This window comes from Ahaetulla prasina, chromosome 1 (assembly GCF_028640845.1).
Source record: "Ahaetulla prasina isolate Xishuangbanna chromosome 1, ASM2864084v1, whole genome shotgun sequence".
Classification (NCBI taxonomy): Eukaryota; Metazoa; Chordata; class Lepidosauria; order Squamata; family Colubridae; genus Ahaetulla; species Ahaetulla prasina.
The window spans coordinates 210,749,984-210,772,052 of record NC_080539.1 but is presented as its reverse complement, the minus strand read 5'-3'; the positions used below and the strand labels follow the sequence as shown (position 1 = coordinate 210,772,052).

Sequence of the window (22,069 nt, the reverse complement as noted above, 5' to 3'; positions counted from 1 at the left end):
CCATAATATAAAAAGGTATTGAGATCCTAGATAAGAGCAACAAAGTTTATTAGAGATCTGGAAACTAAAACATGATGAATCGTTGTAGGAATTGGGTATGTCTAGTCTGACAAAGAAAAGGATTAGGGTTGACATGATAAGCAGTCTTCCACTGTTTTATGGGCTGTCACAGAAAAGAGGTAGGTCAACCTATTCTCTGAGGGAAGGACAAGAATTAATGGATGGAAACATATCAAGAAGAGATCCAACTTAGAATGAAGGAGAAATTTTCTGACAGTGAGAACAATTAATCACTGGAACGACTTGCTTCCAGAAGTTGTGGTTGGTCCATCAATGAAGGTTTTTAAGGAGAAATTGGACAGCCATTTGTTGAGTGATATAGAGCAGGGGTCTCCAACCTTGGGAACTTTAATCCTGGAGGACTTCAACTCCCAGAATTCCCCAGCCAGCTTTACTTTGAAGTCTGAATTTTGAATTCTGGGAGTTGAAGTCCTCCAGTCTTAAAGTTCCCAAGGTTGGAGACCCCTGATATAGAGTCTCCTACTTGAGCTGGTTGGTGAACTAGGAGATCTCCAAGGTCCCTTCCAACTCTGTTATTCCGCATTCCGTAATTGAGTTGAGTTGAACCTAATACAAAATATTAAATCAACATTAGCGTACTGTACACACACTTTTATCTCATTCATAGCCATAAAAAAAGAATGTTTTAAGCAGAAAGAACAAATGGTGCCATATCGTCTGGCCTACGAAACTATTATAAGAAACTTAGCACATCCTTCAATCTGTTGAACAATTGATGAAACAACATAGTTAGCCTCTCTATATAAGGCAATGGAATAGGGTTTTTTTTGTTTAATTATCTATGGCTGATTGATTGATTGTCTAATTGATTTGAGTTGTCGCAAATTATAGATCTTTCTTTTCCGTATTGAAAATTGCAATAAGGCATGAATAACATGCCAAAGTAACTCACAAATTCATTGTCTCTCTCCTTCTCTCAAGTCCTTTTGATGTATTTTGGTTTCCTTTGCATTTTTGCATGGTATCAGCAAATAACCTTTAAGTGGGAAATGGCTTACTCTTTTATGCACATGTGCATTTTACTGGAATACAGTCCCTGGAAAAATCAATGTGAGTGCTATTGATCGCAGAATGAGGTGGACAGCAGCCTACGGAGCTATTCAGGGCAGGATATTTGAGCAGATTGTATTTCTATGCTTAATGGATGTTGGGAGACACCTTCACTGTTCAAAAGGCCCCTACATTTTGGCTCTTCCTGACGGTTCTGATTGTCTCCTTCCAAAATGAGGTGAGCAGGGATATCTGACTGGCTTGCTGTTTTTAGCAGATTTTTTTCCCACGTCCTGGCCAAATAATTAACCTCTCTTGATACAAACATGCAATCTTCCTCTCAGCCACCTGTACATATTGTACAGTATTGATGTAATGATGCAAAGTTGGGGGAGGGAGTTCTAAAGGCATCAATTGATCATCTAGGCATGCTCACTGAATTTAGTACAGGAAACCATTTTAATTTGTCATAAGCTGCGAATATTGCAGACACGGTAGAACTCTGCTCTTCATTGATTCTTGGGACTAGTTTCAGTTCTTGGGCGGAAGGTCTTCTCTCATCAAGGAGCACATGAAAATTAGACATCAAAGAAAAAAACCAGACAGAGAACTCTTCTTTTTCATAATGTGAGACACCTCTAATCATTTCCCAATGTTCAGCCAGCTTCCCGCCCTCTGTCTATATGTGTATGTATGTGTATGATTTGGCATTATGTGGTGTGGATTGTTGGAGAAAAATATCAAAATATATCTGGGAAGAACACCTTACCAGATTATAGAATCTCCTTAGATATAATCCAATCAACAGATGCCCATAAAACCAATATGTATTATTTCCATTAATTCCAAACCCAGAAGGAGGACAATACATAACCACTTTCACCTTAATTCCCATAAGCCACTAAAAAGAAAAAAGAAAACAAATCCCTGACTATATTTTCTATTATCTACTTCATAGTATTGTTGCTATGGGGAAACATTGGAGAAGGGAGTGTTATATATGTTCTCTTGAACTCTTGAACAAAAGGCAGAATAAGAATCTAATAAACAAATTTGTTAGAGAAGAAGTAGAATAAAAATAGATTTATTAATTTAAAAGACACATTCAGATAGTCTTGATTTAACAACCACAACTGGACTGGCAACTCCATCGCTAAGCGACAGTCATTAAGTGAAATGTCACAGGACTGCACCAGATTTTCGATATCAGATTAAATGAATCACCTGCAGTTGTTGGCTGCAACGTCATGTGATTGCCATTTCCAATCTCCTGCTGCCTCCTCTGTTGACTTTGCTTGTCAGCAGCTGGCAGCTATGAAGATCACAAATGGTGAGCTTGGGATCAAGGGATGCTGTGATTGCTAGAATTGCAATCCTGAGACAGTTGTAAGTGATTCTATGGCAGTTGTAAATTCAAGGTCTAGTTGAAAAATGACTTTTTCAGTGCCATCAAAAATTCAAACAGTCACTAAACAGGACAGTTATTAACCAAAGACTACCTTTATAGTCATTGATCTTATGTACCAAAATACAGGACAGGTCACAGAAGAACAATAACACTATAAACACTCTAAAAACCATGACAGAAACTCATGGTGTCTCAAAGGCAACATTTTCCCACATGCCCACATTCAATGTACTGGGCTGCAGCGTCATTCTACTCAAGACATTTTCAGGAAGAGCAAGGGATGCTTGGAGACTGGAGGAAAGTTGGTGAGATTCAAAGATGGCCTTTTGTGAAGGATGCATATCACCATCTCCTTCAAAGCAGGTAGCACTCTACTTCTCAATGAGGGTTTGCTCCTCATTTGAACCCAACTATCTCCTGGAAGACCTTAATCAACCAGGAGGGTTGATTAGTATTCTGGACCAGAATACTAGTGGAAGAAAGTTACAACCTTGGAGACCTGTCTTCTAACTTTTTATTAAAATATTTTTATCCAAAATATTTTAATTTTTTAATAAATCCCCCATATAAAATCAAATAAAGTTACCAGAGACCTGTCTTCTAACTTGGGAGCAACCCAGGTACCAATGTGCCTTGGTCCATTCCTTAGGAACTATCCAGCTGGTGAGCAAAGTCAAGCAACTTTATCCAACAGATGCCAAGAATATTCTAAGACTTAGGGCCTGGGTACTTACGGGACCGCCTACTGTTACCTCATGCCTCCCACCGACCCGTACGCTCACACAGAGAGGGACTTCTCAGGGTGCCGTCCGCCAAACAATGTCGGCTGGCGGCCCCCAGGGGAAGATCCTTCTCTGTGGGGGCTCCTACCCTCTGGAACGAACTTCCCCCTGGTTTATGCCAAATATCTGACCTTCGGACCTTTCGCCGCGAATTGAAAACGTATTTATTTACTCGCGCGGGGCTGGCTTAAATTTTGTTGTATTTTTAAATTTATATTTTATATTTCTAAATTTTATATGAATTTTAATGGGTTTTTAGAATTTTAAATGTTTTAAAGTTTTTCGGCCAATTGTATAATAAGTTTTTTAAATTTTGTTTTAATTGTATATTGTATTGTTTGGGTTTTTATTCTGGCTGTACACTGCCCTGAGTCCTTCGGGAGAAGGGCGGTATAGAAATCTAAATAATAATAATAATAATAATAATAATAATAATAATAATAATAATAATAATAATAATAATAATAATAATAATAATAATAATAATAATATGTCCTCTCAGAACAGTGGTGGGTTGCTACCGGTTCGCACCAGATTGGTCAAACTGGTAGCAGTGGCAGCGGAAGGCTCTGCCCACCCGCCTGGTTGCGTGCAGCAGTGAACTGGTTGCAACAGGATTTGGAACCTGCCCCTGTCTCAGAAGTAGACTAAGTGTAAAAAATAGTATATTCTATACCTAGATCCCATAGTAGGAGAAAATATTTTTAAATTCCCCATTATTATTATTTACCCATATTTCCAAAAGGACATGTCCGTTATGATAAGATACCTGTTTTAAATTCTCATATAAAACTGCTGATACGTACTGAAAAATTGGGGATTATTTTTCAAAGGTGTAAGAGGTCGTGAACTTAGGCTACAAAAATGTGCTTGTTTTTATTTAACTATTGCTTTGATGGTTGCTATGTTAAACTTTTTTTTTAGTCCCCTTCTTCATTTTTTTTCTATGCATTTAGATAGATGTTATTTAGCAAGTACTAACATCACACCTATTTCTATAGCCTTAGAGCTAGAAAAAAGAAAAAAAGATCTTTCAATTTCCCATTATTCTAAATTGTGCATTTTACCCTAAATTCAAGATAATGCTTTGGAACATGAGTCTTTCATTCCAGGTTTGAAATACCCAAATTGGCCTTTCCTGGCATGAGATGTTTTGCCCAATGTTAGCTACTACAATTTGAAGCAACTTCTGCTTAAAGTACTTGCTTTAGGTACATGAGCTGGCAAACCATATGAGCAAAAAAACCTGCTTGGAGCATTTAGTACAATTGAAGTTTGGAAGTTCTATGCATACAGATTCCCATTTAAACAGGAAAAGAGGACTCTGCTGTTCCAATATCTTGTTTCCCCAAAAATAAGACCCAACCAGAAAATAAGCCCTAGCATGATTTTTCAGGATGCTCATAATATAAGCTCTAAAATAAGCCCCAGTTAAGATGGTCAGCAGACGGAGGCATTTAATACTGTATTTCCCCCCAAATAAGACCTAATTGGAAAATAAGTCGTAATGTATCTTTTAGAGCAAAAATTAATATAAGACCCGGTCTTATTATGGGGAAAACATGGATAGCTCTTGTTATAATACTGAAAAAAGCAAAGCTGACTCTAGAAGTCACTGAAAATAGGGTGAAAAGGTAACGTTTGTCATCATGCCTTAATAAAGGCCCCTGGATTAATCCTTCAGGAATTCTTTTATTACCAAAAATCTTCACTATAGCTCAGTTTAAGGCAGATGCGTGTTTCTCTCTCTCTGTGTGAGAGAGACGTCATACAGCAAAGCATAAAGAACATAAATCACCTCTAAATGAATCAAAGCCAATTCTGAGGCTATTGTGGAGATAGCACAGCTGATAAGTTTGGACAGCAGCTAAAGTTTCCTCTCCACAAATGGACCACAGCTTTCCAAACCTGGGATGAAATCTTTGGATCCAGTGGATTATGCTGGAATGCATATTGCAGTTGATAAAGTAAAACAAGGTGCGAAACAATTGTTTGAGACAATGAAACCAAAGACGGGTGTATTGGAAGGGTTCCTTATAAAATCAATCATACCAAGAGAAGGAAACGATCTTCCAACAGGGAATAAGAACTAAACAGTAGAGTCACCAGAATTTCCCCCAAACGTGACCACATACCACTGACTAAAATTCTTTCTGTTTATAGGACAATATAAACAGAACGTCTCATGATTTGAGGGACTATGCGTAAGGGGTAGGAAGTAGACACAGACACTAAAGCATTTATACATATATACACATGTGCTTGCTATGTCAGTTCTCGTTTCTGTCTGGAATGCTTGGTTAAATAGAGACTTTTGGGCAGGAACACGTCAAAGCAATGCCTTTCTATGGCTATCTGCTTGGCCACTGTAAAGATGGATTCCTTATGTTTAATTGGAAAAATGGCTTGCTCTTTAGGGACAAAGCGCCCTCTAGTGCTTCAGAGAGCTTGCTGCACTTGCAGTCCTGCACACGAACCCCCCACCCCTTCCAAAAGCCACAGAGCGCTAAATTCTCATTGTTCATAGTGAGAACAGTGATTTTTCAGACTGAATCTAGAGATTCACTTGAGTATAAAGAGGAATTAACTTCATTCCTGTGGGCAGCCACAAGCAGGCCTGCTTCCGGATGTGTCAAATATGACCTCAATGATCTCTGGACACCTGCAGCTGACTAGCAAAGGTTGAAGACCTACCTATTTATTCGCCGCGAGTTGAAGACCTACCTATTTATTCGCGCAGGACTGGCATAGAAATTTTAGAAATACATTTTAGTAGTTTTAATTTTTTGATTTAATTTGGTGTTTTTATGTTTTAATAGTTTTAATTTGGCCTGATGTTTAATAAGATTTTTATAATTGTTTTTACTGTGTATATTGTATTGTTTTTACTTTGGCTATGAACCGCCCTGAGTCCTTCGGGAGAAGGGCGGTATAAAAATCTAAATAAACATAAACATAAACATAAACAAAGGGAACTAAGTTATCTGAAGGGATGGCCTCTACAATCTGGGAGGGGTCAACCCCCCCCGATGTATATATGTTTCAGGGGTGGGTTCTACTTACCTTTACTACCGGTTTGCATCGTGCCCCCACACGCAGATCACTTTTGATGATGTTCGGGTCAGTGGGCGGAGCCTCCCACCAGTTTTACTACCGGTTCTATAGAACCAGTCCGAACCAGGGGCAACCCACCACTGGTATGTATGTATGTATGTATATACTTGATTGATAGGCTGCCCAATTTCATCGCAACCTGAATAGTGTGCAATATAAAATACAATAACCCCAAAAGAAACATGTGATAAACAGCCGAGTCCAATAACAAATAATTTCCTAAAGAACCCATTCAAGCCCAAGGTCTGGTAAAACAAGCCAAGGTTTCAGGGCTTGTTTAAATGAGGTCAGGTTGAGGGCCAAATAGATCTCTGGAGAAATGCTAGGACAGACAAGGCCACTTCCTGGGTCCCATCAGGTGAGCATGGCTTAATCAATGGGACTCAGAACATGCTGACTATGCTGGATGGGCAAAAACTATAGAAGACTGACAATCCTTCACATAAAAAGCCCATTTCTTGCTCAGCCCAGGATAGGACAATCAAGGATCAGTGGCAGCAGAGGTGGGTTTCAACAGACTCTGACCAGTTCTGGAGAACCGGTAGCGGAAATTTTGAGTAGTTCAGAGAACCGGTAGTAAAAATTCTGACTGGCCCCACCCTCATCTATTCTCTGCCTCCCAAGTCCCAGCTGATCAGGAGGAAATGGGGATTTTGCAGTAACCTTTCCCTGGATTGGGGAGGAAATGGAGATTTTACAGTATCCTTCCCCTGCCACGCCCACCAAGCCATGCCACGCCCACCAAGCCACACCCACAGAACCGGTAGTAAAAAAATTTGAAACCCACCACTGAATGGTGAAGTTATTTTGGGCCTCCTCAAAGTTCTCAAATGCCGCAGGATAAGTGGTGCTTCAACTAAATAGACCATGAGACACCAAAGGATGTTTTTAATTCCATGACTGCACTGTGCTCAGTTATGAGCTTGTGATAAATATTGTACATCTAACTCTGGAGAGTGATAGGTTTGAATCAGGGGTGAAAAAATCCAGCAGGTTCTGACAGGTTCTGGAGAACCGGTAGTGGAAATTTTCAGTAGTTTGGAGAACCAGCAAATACCACCTCTGGCTGGCCTGAGAGTGAGGAGGGAATGAGGATTTTGCAGTATCCTTCCCCTGCCACGCCCACCAAGCCACACCACATCCACCAAGCCACGCCCACAGAAGCGGTAGTAAAAAAAATATGGATTTCACCACTGATTTGAATGGGCTTGCATTGGATTCAAACCTCACGTTCTGCAGTCTCCATACGCAACATGCCAAGTGGCTTAAAGCAGCCTTTACATCTCCAAGAACCACTCCTTACTAGGGACAGGCCATCACTACCAGTAGGATGTGTAGAGGAATATCTGCATGAGCTAAATTGCTTCTTCATATACCAGTAGTGTTTGACTTACAACCATTCATTTAGTGACTGTTTGAAGCACACTGAACAAATAGGACTTAAGATTTTTTCTGTCATCCGTAAGACTGTGGCAGCATCCCCCACAGTCACATGATCAAAATTTGGACGCTTGGCAACTGGCAAGTATTTATGATGCTTGCCGTATCCCGGGATCATGCGATCATCTTTTGCGACCTTCTGACAAGCAAAGTCAATGGGGAAGCCAGATTCACTTAACAACCATGTTACTAACTGAACAACTGCAGCAATTTACTTAACACCTGTGACAAGAAAGGTCATAAAATGGGGCAAAACTCACTTAACAACTGTCTTGCTTAGCAATGGAAATTTCGGGGTCAATTGTGGTTGTAAATTGAGGATTACCTGTACAACATTTAACCAAAAGATCCTATCATACATTCACTTAATTTAACACATTGCTATAAATGTGTGACTACTTGTAATAGTGCTAAGCCATCAATTAGACCAGGGGTATCAAACTCAAGGCCAGATCCGGCCCATGGGATGCTTAGATTTGAAACAGTGGAAACAGTGAAGGACCGGCCTGGAAACAGTGAAGGACCGGCCCTCGGGGCCTCTGCCAGCAAAAACAGAGCTCGGGAGGGGCGCACCTGCCCTCTGAGCTCTGTTTTCAGCTGCAACGGCCTCCTGCAACCCTCTGCCAGTGAAAACGGAGCATGGTAGGGCTGCACGTTTTTACTGGCAAAACGCTCGGGCACCACAAGCACCCTTAACATGAGTAATGTCAAGCTGGCCATACCCACTTGGCCCCCCAAAGTCAAACACAACTCTGATGCGACCCTCAATGAAATCGAGTTTGACACCCCTGAACTAGATGATGCGTTCCAGGCATAAATTATTGAATTTGATTTGGTGCATGCAAACTGATCCCATGGCAGCTTAGCATTTTGTGTATTTCAGGACACAAGGCACTGCTCTATGTGAGCCATGTTGGAAATCAGAATGGAACGGAACGGGATTCTTTATTGATCAAGTGTGATTGGACATACAGTACATATCTCCGGTGTATAAGCTCACATATAAACAGCAAATAATAGGTCATAGGTCAGAAATCATAGTTACAATCATCAGTCATAACTTACAAACAACAATGGATAAATCATAAGAAACCAATAGGGGAAGATAATAGGAAAGATGAGAAAATGAGGGGGGGGGGAGAGAAATGAGACAATGCTGTGGGAATTAAGTTTTCAGCAAAGTGGGGCAGCGGGGAGAATTATCTTTATGTCTGATTTTTGGGCATGTGATGCTCTCTAGTGGCGTCCTTAGGGGAGAAGTTGAAATAGATTATCTCCAGGATGCGAGGGGTCTGTAGATATTTTCTCAGCCCTCTTTCTTCGTGCAGTATACAGATCCTCAATGGAAGGCAGGCGGGCTGTGTTTTTTCTTCTTCTCCTGCAGTCCTAACTATCCGTTGAAGTCTATACCTGTCCTGTTTGGTTGCTGGGCCAAACCAGACAGTTATTGAGATACAAATGACAGACTCAATAACTCCTCTCTAGAACTGTATCAGCAGCAATTTGGCCAGTCTCAGCTTTTTGAGTTGAAAAATAAAGTGGTGAAAGATTTTGATGTGAGGTTAGTTCTGCTCGTGCAGTTTTAACATCAAAACTCCCACTCTATATCTCTTGATCAGAAGATCGCACAGAATATATTAATAATCCTAATAATCACACCCACATCCTTACGATGTTTTTTTGCAAAGCTATTGGGTTCAATTTACTCAGTACAATCTGAGCCAATAATCACATGGAGAGATTGGGTTCAACACTTTATTCCTGTGCACAAGTAAAAAGGGACCCTTGGATCCATAGTTCAAATCCAGGGTGTCTGCTGATATTCAGCAAGATGCTTTTCTACCATAGAACCACAAATACACATCAAGATTTCCTGGTGTTTTATCCCTTGTCCCTGATTTATTTTTATTTTATTTTTTTTCATTTTTAAATTTTTTTTCATTTTTTTTTATTTCTTGTTTTTTACTTTACTTTTTTTTTTATTTTTATTTTTCTTTTTTTTTATTAAAAAGTTTTACCACAGTTTTAACAAATAATTACCCTCCTCTTCCCTCCACCTCCCACCCCCCCACTTCACCCAACCCCCTCCCCCCCTGACTTCCCAGAGCAAATACAGGGTGTAGCATTTACCAATCATAAGCTAAAATACGCTAATTATTCATAAACTCCCATCCCTCCCCTAGAACCATAACTCCCTTATTTCATACAAAAAAAAGATTAAAAAAAGAATACTGTATACAAATACAATTATTACTTTCTAGTCATTCATATGCTATCTGATACTTTTTAGTCTGATATTTGTTTTGAATATATTCTATCCATCTTTTCTATTCCACTATATATCTTTCTTGTGAATAGTCTTTCAGATATGCTGAAATTTTTGCCATTTCTGCTAAATTCGTTACTTTTAGTGTCCATTCTTCAATAGTAGGCAGTTGTTCCTTCTTCCAGTATTGTGCCACCAGTAGTCTGGCTGCTGATACTAAGTTTAAAATTAATTTAGTCTCTATTGATGTACAGTCCGTAGTTATACCCAATAAAAACAATTGTGGGGTAAATTTTATCTTCTTCTTCAAAATATTTTGCATAATCCACCAAATTTTAATCCAAAATGCTTTGATTTTTTTACAAGTCCAAAAAATATAGAACGCTTCACAAATTTGCATGTCCTTCTCCCTCCATCTTCCTCCTGGCTTCTGGAGATGGTGGATTTCCAGCCTTTAATACATTAACATAGAAATCTCTTGCCTTCCAAACTGTATCGAGACGATATCTTTGACCCATATATATCAATGATATTCCAGCTGGAACATCCCATCTAAACTGCATCTGTCGATTTCTCAGTTCAATCACCAAAAAGTCATACTCCTTCCTACCACTTAACATTTTGGGTGGAATTTCTTTCAGCACTAATACCTCTTGGCCTGTTATTTGAATCTTGTTTTTTTACACTGCCTGTAACACTTCATTTCTAATCCTCCTGGTTGTAAAATAAATCACTACATCTCTTGGCAAATTTTTCTGTCTAGCAACCCAGGAGTTAATGTGATAAATTTTGACAATTTGAAATGCAAGATCTGCTGGTTGTTCTTCCAAAATCTGTGCAAAGGCCTCTGCAAAAATCTCTCTCAAATTCTCCTGTTTATTTTCTTTCAGGCCTCTCACTTTCAGTGCAAATTCCATCGATCTATATTGTAGCAAAATCATTTCTTCATCAGCCCTGTCTCCCTTAGTCTAAACTTCCTCCATTTTATTTTCCAAATTCAAATTAGATTGACTAATTTCTTCCACCCTTTCATCCAGGTGGACTGTATTTGTTGCCAAACCTTGAAACGCTAACACACTGTCATCTCTAATGTCTTTATTTCTTGCCTCAACCAGATTTTTGACTTCTAATATCTCCTCTGTAATTTCTTTGAATTTCTCCTCAATAACTGATGTTTGCAGCTCTAGTGCTTCCTTCAGAGATTCCTTCATAGATTCTTTCAAAGAGTCTTGTAAGGCTTCCAAATTCACTGTTTTTGGATCAGCTGTATGGGCTGGGGAACCTCCAGCACTTTTAGAAAGACCAGGTTTTATTTGTTTAGATGCCATCTTTTATATTTGTACTTTGCAATAATAAAGTCAGTGAAAACAGTTTCTTAATTCTTTTCTTAGACACAATTCTATAATCTTTTCCTTTCAATGTTCTTTAGCCTTTTCCCACTATTAATCTTCAATTAAACGTAAAATCCAGCAGCCTTAAGAGGGCTACTCGCTAGCGACAGTAATAAAAACTTCCTTAACTTTCACTTTCACACCCTGTTAGAGCACAGGCGCCATTTCCTCCAGCCATTTCCTCTAGCCTTCTTGGTTCATTTCAACAAAAAACAATGTATCAAAGGAGTTAGGATTTATTACTTGCAGCTACTGGTGCTCCTGATTTTGCTCTATCTGGTTTAGAATCTGATTAAAGTCCAATATTGATCCCAGAGGTGGTCGTGATGCTTTGTTCTGCTTGTGCAGAGATGCCTCCCCCCCCAGATCCGGAGCTTCTTCAGGCTTCTACGGAGCTTACCTTTCAAGCCCCATGGATTACTCCTGGGGCTATTTAGGGAGCTCTACCTCCGCCTGATTGCTCACCTCCCCCTCTTCTCCCAAGGGAGAGGTTTCCGAGCCGCTAGACTGCTGATCTAAGCTGTTTTAGCAGCTGTACGCGATCGCGGGGCTGGCAGTCTAAAAAGACCGTCTTCAGCACTCAAACGGTGCCACCGGAAGCCCCTTGTCCCTGATTTATTGAAGTCATGCACAGTTTAAGCTAACACTCCATAGTAAGCATGGGAAGGTGCACTTAATTAGCTAAATTCTCCTTCTCTGTGTATTTTTTTAATATGCTCTAATTATGAACTTTTGCCTCCAGGTCTTTGCATGGACATTTTTCACCACAGCTTTAGCAAAATGCCATGTTACTTTTCCTTATTCCAGTAATGGGCCCACTTTAGCCCAGTTACAAATCCGCAATTGGTCAGCTAGCTTCCTATAACTGAACTGGAGCCATTGGTGGCACAGTAGTCAGAATGCAGTGCTGCAGGCTACTTCTGCTGACTGCTGACAGCCAGCAGTCAGCAGTTCGAGTCTCACCAGGGTCAAGATTGACTCAGCCTTCCATTCTTCTGAGATCGGTAAAACGAGGACCCAGATTGTTGGGGGCAATATGCTAACTCTCTAAACCACATAGAGAGGGATGTAAAGCCCTATGGAGCAGCATATAAATCTAAGTGCTATGGCTGTTTGTGGTCAGTCTCTTTAGCTTTTTCCCTATAAATGTCAAGGCAGGTGTTAGCTAACAGCTGATTCTAATAATGGCTATACAGAGACAAAGTGATTAAAATAAAGTAGTTCTGACTAAAGCAGGTTTATGACTTATAAAAGCTCTTAATAGTTTGTTAGTAGGCTAATAGCCTTAAGCCTCAGGTGCATTATAGAAAGGAATAGCTGAATTAATCTGGCCCTGAGGTACATTTTGCTAAATTCTTAGCCCTGCAATTTACAGAACAAGAGAGTTAAAAATCACTGCTTGTACTATCCACCCTTTATGATACATTCTTCCCATTGAGGCATATTTCCTAATTCTGGTTCCACTGGCTCACATGGGAATTAGTCCAAGCACTGGGTGTTTCCATATTGTGCTCAAGACAAATGTGACAAAGTCCCAGACCTATATTTAAAATGAATATAGACAAAAAAGTTTATCTTCCATAAATGTGCATTTCCCCCTCTTCTTTCCATCGCTCCAGTCCAGCATCCCAGCTATATACAAACATGTGTTTAGCTAAATATATTTGGCTTTAATCCCAAAGGCATGGAATCATTCTCATGTTATTTGTTCTCACTTACACATTTATTTTTTGATGCCTTTGTTTATTGCCAGTGCTCAGCAGATCTATATTCAAGTGGGCCAGAGTTGGTGGGGAGGGAGCTATAAAAACAAAAACAAAAAACCCAAAAACTGTTATTCTTTTTGGACAGCTTTGCATAAAAGTCAAAAGTGCTGCTTTTCTACACGGAAATTTGATGGTCTTTTCAGTGTATCATTTTAGTCCATAGGTGCCTTGTAACAGGAAAACCCAACCCTGAGAAACATATGCAAAACAAATACCATTATTTGGGGAATTTTTGCTCCCCACCTCAGGTTGTTTGCAAATGTCACTTCTTTATTGGTACCCATCACGCCTTGTTAGGCTCAATCAGAGCGCAAAAGAGAATTTCATGAGATCCTGCTACTCACCCTGTGCCCAACAACGGACACTCATCAGTGGAACAAATGCTTGCTGCATAATTTTCTGCAACTGATTTGGAGAACAGGAGAGGGAAAAAGAGGGAGGAAAGAAGAGGAACCCTGATTGCATTCTGTGGAACTGAATTTATGCAAAAATAGGTACCTGCATCTTGTACCAGATAGTCTGTTGTTCCTTCTATACCTTAGTCTGAAATAAGGAAACAGGAACTATATCCTGATGGACGGTGGTACATCCATCACTATTGTAACTGAGTCCATCCATCTGTTGCTGGTCATCTTCCTTGTTCCTTCTAACTTTCCAAACCTTCTGGATTTCTCAAGGGAGCCAGGTCTTCATATAATGTGCCCAACAGTTGATAAATTGAGGCTGATTATTTGTGCCTTGAGTCAGAATTCTGGATCAATTATTCTATCATCCATTTATTTGTTTTCCTGGTTATCTAGCCATTGTATTTTCAGGAATCCTCTCCATAGCTAATTTTAAAAGCATCAATGCAGTAACCTTTCTATCCTGCTTCTTCAAAAATCCAACAATTCATTCCATAGAGTGTAGCAGAGAATTGCATAGTTAATTAATTAATGCTTTAATGCCTCTCTTAGCCCTTTTTATATATGCTGAGAGGAAGCAAGGAATTGAACCCACATAACTTGAAAGAACAGAATGGGACCAGGGAGTCACTGATTATTCTTCTAGCAATCAAGCTGAGGCAGGGAAAATGGTGGTCTCTTTGATGGAATAAGAAAGGATTAGAAGAACTCTTGGTCTTTCTTTTGGAAAGGCAGCAGGAGCATTTGAAGCAGGCAGGGAGACACAAATCCACAAGTGTGGTAGAAAATCAATTCATTGGTATTCTTTTCTTTTTTGCTCTTTCACCTGGGGGCTGAAAGTTGCTGACATGGACAGTATTGAGGTACAAAGATAGCTATACTTCATCCTGAAAGCTGGGACAGCTTCTGATTTGCCCTTCCCTCTCTCTATAGTAATGCCAAATTTTAGGATATTAATCATGGGTCATTTATTGATTCCATTTATACCTTGCTTTCCCCACAAGAGTATAAGGCAATTTACATGGGTCTCCTTTCCCAGCCCTCCATTTTAACATTGCAACCACTTTGAGAGGTAGGATACTTGGAAAGAGGGAGAGAGAGGGGGAATGAAGGAAAGAGGGGGAGAGAGATGATGACCTCAAAGTCATGCAGTAAATTTGTAGTTTTGCAATCCTAATCCAAGACTTCATCACTTCACCCTCCCCCACACCTCACCATCATTGGGGTGGGAATAGGAAAGTAGAATTCTACCCACTTTGTTAAAGAAACAAACACATCTTTTTAAAAAAAAACCTAGAACAAAATAAAATATTTCCTGCAGAAACACAGTTAAGAGCATGCAGGAAGAAAACAATTTCGAAATAGGAAAAAACTCCTAGATTTCGACAAGGAACACTGAAAGTGGCATTCTGTACCCTCAGTTATCATGACTGGATAGCAATATTGTCTTTGGTGTTTTGTTTTTCTTTCCCTTTTATTGCAGCTGTCAGGCACATTACCCGTGTTTCTCCTAAAACACAGCCCACCCCAAAAAGAAGGTCCAGAACTGTTTTGTGCCCATGCGTTAAAATTGAGTCCTACCCCCAAAATTTGGTCCTATTTAAGTGCATTCATGGCTAGGCTTGCCAGAGTAGACGTCATGGCCAGGCAAAGCATGTGGGTCGTGTCACTTGCTTTTTTCGACCATGAAAGAAGCAACCCAGTGCAGTGGTGGGTTTCAAATTTTTTTTACTACTGGTTCTGTGGGTGTGGCTTGGTGGGCGTGGCATGGCTTGGTGGGTGTGGCTTGGTGGGCGTGGCATGGCTTGGTGGGTGTGGCTTGGTGGGCGTACTGTAAAATCTCCATTCCCACCCCACTCCAGGGAAAAGATACTGCAAAATTTCCATTTCCTCCCGATCAGCTGGGACTTAGGAGGCAGAGAATAGATGGGGGCGGGGCCAGTCAGAATTTTTACTATTGGTTCTCCGAACTACTCAAAATTTCTGCTACCGGTTCTCCAGAACTGGTCAGAACCTGCTGAAACCTACCTCTGGCCCAGTGGCCAGGTGAGGCTTGTGGCAGAAAAATTGAGACATCCCTCGAAAAGAAAGCCTAGCTGTTTTTTCGGGGGTCAAAAGAAAATAAGAGCAGGTCGTATTTTCGAAGAAACACAGTAATACATTTAAGGAAGGAAGACTTTTTAAAAAAAAAATAAGAAGATTTTCATTGTGGGCAATTAAAGGGAAAAGGAACCAATTTCTTCCCAAAGGACATATTTCTTAAGGTTTCAAGTGCCGAAATGCAGGATATTTTGTTTTGTCTTGCAAGATCAGAATGTCAGTTGATTTAATTGCAAATTAAATTATATCCAGAATATAAATTATTTTGAGCTATTTCAGCTGTGTTTTCTTACCTGCATCCCCACTTCTACCTCACCATCACAACCTAAAAGTTTGAATTAATAGCACATTTCTCCGTGGCTCAGTTCTCTTTAAATATATTAACATTTATGGAGAATTCTGGCAGAAACAGGTTCTCTAAGCATCCCTGTTTGTTTATGGAGCTGTGGCTGCCTATAGGAGGTCTTGGCTGAGCTTAAAAAACTAAGGAATTGGGCCTGGTGCGTATTTAAAAAAAAAAAAAAAGACCACCAAGAAATACAAACTAGGAAACTGAGAAAACATGCTGAAGAAGGGAGTGGCAAACTACTTCTGTGTTATGACTTGTCCTTTAAGCCTGTGGCCCCCATCCTTTTGGGCACCAGGGAATGGTTTCATGGGGAGAGTTTTTTTCCCCGTGGACAAGAGGGGGCGTGGTTTTGTGTGCTGCCTGCATCCTGTGGATAGGGCTTCGCTTGTTTGTGTGGCCCAGTTTCTGGCATGCTGCGTGGCCTGGTGTTGGTCCATTGATCGGGGGTTGGGGACCCCTGCTTTAAGAAGCGAGGAGTCAAACTCAACTTGAAGGAGATTTTATCTTTCCTAAATTTACTGCAAGAGACTATTCCCACCAATTAGCTTGAGACCATGGGGCCTTCTGAAGAGTCTCCATCTGAAAGCTCCCTCTCTTCAACACACTGTTTGCTGAAAGACCTAGGTATCCCACTCAGAGGCAAAGGGGATGATTTTACATAATAAATCCAGAAAAAAAGAAAAAAAAAACAGCTAAAGAATCCATTCAAAGTCTCTTGTGACCCCAAACTGCCTAAACTATGAATATAGTCAGATTAATCCCTGAAGTATTTAATCAAAGGAGATTTTATTAAACAGGGTCAAAGACCAAGTCATGTTTTTTCCATTGTTTGTACAAATGTAGGTATATTTTCACTGTGAACGACAGCTAGCAAAGCTCTTTATGTAGAAAAGGAAAATTAATCCAATCTTTGCATGGTTAGACTACATAACTGTAAATAGACTGGCCTTTTCTAAGGACTTTGCTTTCCAGGAATAGAATGGTGGGTGTCTCAAAGTGTTTTTTTTCAAAAAGCAACTGAACTGTTTGTTTGTTTTTTCCCTTGAGAGAGAAGCAGAAGATGTTTTGCTTCTCATCCAAGAAGCTTCATTGGTTCTGGCAGGATGGTGGGGGTGATGGAAGGATTAGTTCTGACTGGGTGGGTCTGACTGAGTCTGGATGACTCAGAATCTCCACAGGCAAAATGATGGGTGAAGCCACAGCAGAGAAGCAGGGGAACCGTTTAATGGGAGGATGTGGTTGTCTGCTAGCTAGACTGAACACATAAAATATGTTGCTTAACAGATTTTCTTAAATTGGTTTAAACTTAAACCGCCAGGGCATATAGGTCAGGAGCAGCTGAAATGGCTAAGTGCAGATTGTCAGCCTTGAAGGCCATCTTTTTTTGGATCTTCAGGGCTGCCACACTTAGTCTGTGGGAAACTGGGAGGGGGGGTTGCATAGAGTTAGTAGAAGTATTTAGCCATAACAACATTCTTTTCTCTGGGAGTCAAGGACGTTCAGCCTGCACCTGGATAGGAGTGGTGGGGGGCTGTCTCCAGTTCGGACGGTGATTGATTGGATCATGTGATGGACATATGGGTGCAGAGGATGGGTCTTTGACTTTCTTTTTTTTGGGGGGGGGACAACCCGGGAACTTTCAGATTTGGGTTTTCCCAGATGTGCCAATATGACATCTCTAATAAAATGGATCTTTGAGGAACTGCTAGCCTCGGAGTCTTCTTTAGTTGGGGGTGTTACTTGGATCCCTGACACAGATATTCCCTTAGTCTCCTGTATTGTTTATTCCCTTAATTTCAACTGAGTAGCTGAACATAGATGGGGGGAAAAAACCACCCTAAAAATGTCTGTGGAGATTCTCAATCATCCAGGTCATAGTTGTCTCAAAGGTGCTTTTTGAAAAGGCAACAATCCAATTGCCTTTTGAAAAAGCACCTTTGAGATGACTGATTACTGTTTGCTGGTCTTAAGGCCGAGTTAGGCAGGAAACTAGGTTGTACATTGTGTTGCTGATTTTTTTAACGGAAAAAAAAATCTATTGCACTGAGCAAAGACAGTGTAGGAGAGAAAAGAGAGTACCCCTTCAGCAATCCTCATGGAATTGGATCTCATAAGTCCTCCTGCAGATCTGTTTTCGAAACAATAATAAATAAAAGAAACTTCAGCATTTGTGTGTTGAAGACCACTTGGTTAAAAAAAAAAACTCACACTAAATCTAAGAAAGAAATTAAGTTCATTTTGCCCTGATACCAAAAATTATTATTATGGTAGATCTATAGAGAGGAGTCATAACTCAGGGTAATTTCCAAGCTCACTCTGGATGCCTTCTGGATATTATCTGACCCATACATTTTGATGGAGGGAATTGATCCATGCTGAAATATAATGCAAATAGAGAACTCCATCCTCCACTGAAAGAAATGGTATGCATCTGTTAAGTGGGATCACTCCATGGGTCTGTTGAAATTTGTCACCTATCGGTAACCATGAAATCAATCTATCCACAGCTAGTGAAGTTTATTTTGTTTGATTTATTTTTATTTATCAAAGTTATTTGCCACGACTCTGAGTCAGTGGTGCAATTCAGCTGGTTCTACCTGGATCGTGTGAACCGGTAGTGGCGACTGCAGGAGGCTCCGCTCTCCTGCCCTGATGCCATTTTTTACCCTCTGCGCATGCGCAAAACGCCCTGAGTGTGCGTGTAGGAGGCGCATGCGCTCACATTTGCGAACCGGTAGCGAAGGTAAGTAATACCACCCCTGCTCTGAGTGGCCTTGAGTTTATATTACCTGAATGTATAAACCTCCTTTCCTCTGATTTGGGTAACATATGCATTATTTTGAGCCTGAAGCATCTATAGTAAAGTTGAAGTATTAAAAAAAAATTTAAGGCGTTTTCAATGTCAATTTTTTCTACTTTGGTTGATTATTTTTTTTTTGCATTTATATCCCGCCCTTCTCCGAAGACTCAGGGTGGTTTACACTATGTTAGCAATAGTCTTCATTTTATTTGTATATTTATATACAAAGTCAACTTATTGCCCCCAACAATCTGGGTCCTCATTTTACCTACCTTATAAAGGATGGAAGGCTGAGTAAACCTTGGGCCTGGTGGGACTAGAACCTGAAGTAATTGCAGGCTGCTGCTGTTAATAACAGACTGCATTAGCAGCCTGAGCCACAGAGGCCCATAGAATGAACTAAACCAGATGTCAAGTTTTCAGGCTCCCTGTTGGAGACATTGTAATCTGGCTGCAAAAATGCAGGAAGTTGCCTCATTTGCACAGATAATTTATCCTGAATATGGAAAGAAGCTTTGTGGTGGTGGTGGGGGGGGGTGACTTAATCTAACATGCATCAGCAGTACAAAGTGTTATTCATGTCTCCTTATGCACAATGGCTGGCATTCTAGCTCCGCTTCATTAACATCTACTACTGGATTAATTAAATGATCTACAGTGAAATCAACATCCTCAAGGAAAAGGGAGGAGGGAGTCTTGGCAAATGGTCCACATGGAGCAAACTAAGTCTCAAACTGAGTTACTCTTTCTTGTATTTCTGACTTTGGGAGAAAGCCAGGCAGAATAATTTTGAAGGAATGAACCGAAGGGTGCAAATGAATTGTGAAAGAGTAGAAAAGAAAGATGGATCCAGGGAAATCATAGTATTATTGGGGGCCTTGCCAGAAGACAGATGGCAAGAAGTGAAAAATATCCTTAAACAAAAGCAAAATTCTGCGCTCAGAGTCTGCAGTGAGGACCACAAACTGAGCAGAGGACAAAAGGGATAGCAGAGCATGAGTAGAGACCTGCCACATCATCAGATCTCAACATTCTCTGGGTTACAATAAGCTGCAGCAGAGAAGTACAGGGCGCATGGTGGAAACAAATAAGGAGAGGACTAATAGCATTTTTAATTACTTGGTGTTTTTAGCAGTCATTTTCAAATATTAAATTCACCTTATACAGAACTACTATATCTAGGTGGTAGAAATTCAGATAGCCATGAGATGGCACCAAAAGGTTAGACTTTTCTGCATCCTATAATGGACATTCAGAGTTTTGCACAGATGGTTCTACTGTACTTATTTGAAGAACTATTGACCAAGAGCCATGTTCTGCACAATTAGATTGCCATCAGTTTGCCAGTTTAAATGTATTATGTGAAAGAAGCAAATAAAGGGCTGCAGTCTAAAGATGGCCTCACCAAAACTAAAAATAAAAAGTGAAGGAACAGAACAATCTTCTTTCACACTTTGACATATCTGTAAATACCGTTCCCCCCAACCTCTCTCTCTCTCTTTCTCCATTAATTGCTATTGGACAGGGGAGATACTGTATTCATGCAATCAATAGCTGCAGTATCTCAACCAGTTATTAACTAAGGCCAACGCTATTAAGTTCCTGAAATCAGCTAAGGTGCTTAGCATTGTAAACTTAATCTTGCGTAGCTTCTTTTCCAAAATCACTACACTACTAACCAGAGCATATAAAACATTTGCCAGACCAATTCTAGAATACAGCTCGCCTGTTTGGAACCCTCACCACATCTCTGACATCAATACAATTGAACGTGTCCAGAAATATTTTACAAGAAGAGTTCTCCATTCCTCTGAAAACAACAAAATACCTTATCCCACCAGACTTGAAATCCTAGGCTTAGAAAACTTGGAACTCCGTCGCCTATGACAAGACCTAAGTTTAACTCACAGAATCATCTATTGTAATGTCCTTCCTGTTAAAGACTACTTCAGCTTCAATTGCAATAATATTAGAGCAACCAATAGATTTAAACTTAATGTCAACCGCTTTAATCTAGATTGCAGAAAATATGACTTCTGCAACAGAATCATCAGTGCTTGGAATACTTTACCTGACTCTGTGGTCTCTTCCCATAATCCTAAAATCTTCAACCAAAAACTGTCTACTATTGACCTCACCCCATTCCTAAGGGGACCATAAGGGGCGTGCATAAGAGCACAAACGTGCCTACCGTTCCTGTCCTATTGTTTTTCTTTTCTTTTTCCTATATATATATATATGCTTATACCTCCTTATACCTACCTCCTTATTGCGAAAAAAAGGATTATGTCGTTTTTCACTATACTCTGAACCAATTCAGATTTCTTCCCTGTTATTGCTTTTCTTGTTATTACTATGGCAAAAAGTGAGAGGGGGAGGGAAAGGGAGTGGGAGAGGAGGAGGGGAGAAAGAGAGAAAGAGAGAGGAGAGAGGAAAAGAGAAAAAGAGGGAGGGGAGAAAGAGAAAAAGGATTGGAGGGAGGCGGGGGGAGGGAGAGAGAGAGAGAATGAGAGGTTACAAAAAGCAACTATGCCCTTCTGACATCAGACTCAATTCTACCTTTGTATTGGACTACAAAGGTAACACCACCATTTTCATATGTCACAATCCCTTGGCCATTTTGCTGCTACTGTTGTTGTTAGCCTGCTGGGTAGATTGCACATCTTGAGTGCAAAAATTAAATCTTAACTCTGGTCTTTGTCTTTACAGGAATTAAGCATCTAAAAACCCAGAAGGACTTGGCATTTCCAGAGGAAGATGAAGGAGTCTGTGAAAGAGATGAGGAATAGAACCTTTAATGGCACCAAACCTCTCGCGAAAGAGTCTTGATGGTCAAATATGAAACTGCTCAACTTTCAGTACTTCCTGTGGAACTTTATGGCTTATGTTCCTGACCCAAAACAGTCTTCATCATGGTATCTAAGAAAAGGAAGGTTTTGTAGGGGAATTCATCATTTGCAGAACTGGCCTATGGTACCTCCTTGGTGAAGATAGCCATTTCTTTTCTTGCCTTTTCCTTTTCTTTGTAATAACTCAACTTATATGCCATATATGCAAATATATGGTTTCCAAAGGTGTTGGCTCTACTGTCTTAAATTCCAAATGTGAGCTGCAGCCTAAAATCAGTTGTAAATAGTGCAGAGTTAAATGCTACAAAATAAATACAATGTACATTTAG

General features: G+C 40.2%; 1 protein-coding gene across 2 annotated transcripts in view; it reads left to right on the top strand.

The window, feature by feature from the left end:
- PPP1R1C (protein phosphatase 1 regulatory inhibitor subunit 1C) overlaps nucleotides 1–22,069 on the top strand; it is a 51,065-nt gene extending 28,996 nt beyond the window's left edge. For both annotated transcript variants that reach the window (XM_058189355.1, XM_058189346.1), the window contains exon 5: nucleotides 21,601–22,069. In XM_058189355.1, coding sequence (XP_058045338.1) covers nucleotides 21,601–21,615 — 15 coding nt within the window. In that variant the 3' untranslated portion in view covers nucleotides 21,616–22,069. The remainder of the gene's footprint in view (nucleotides 1–21,600) is intronic.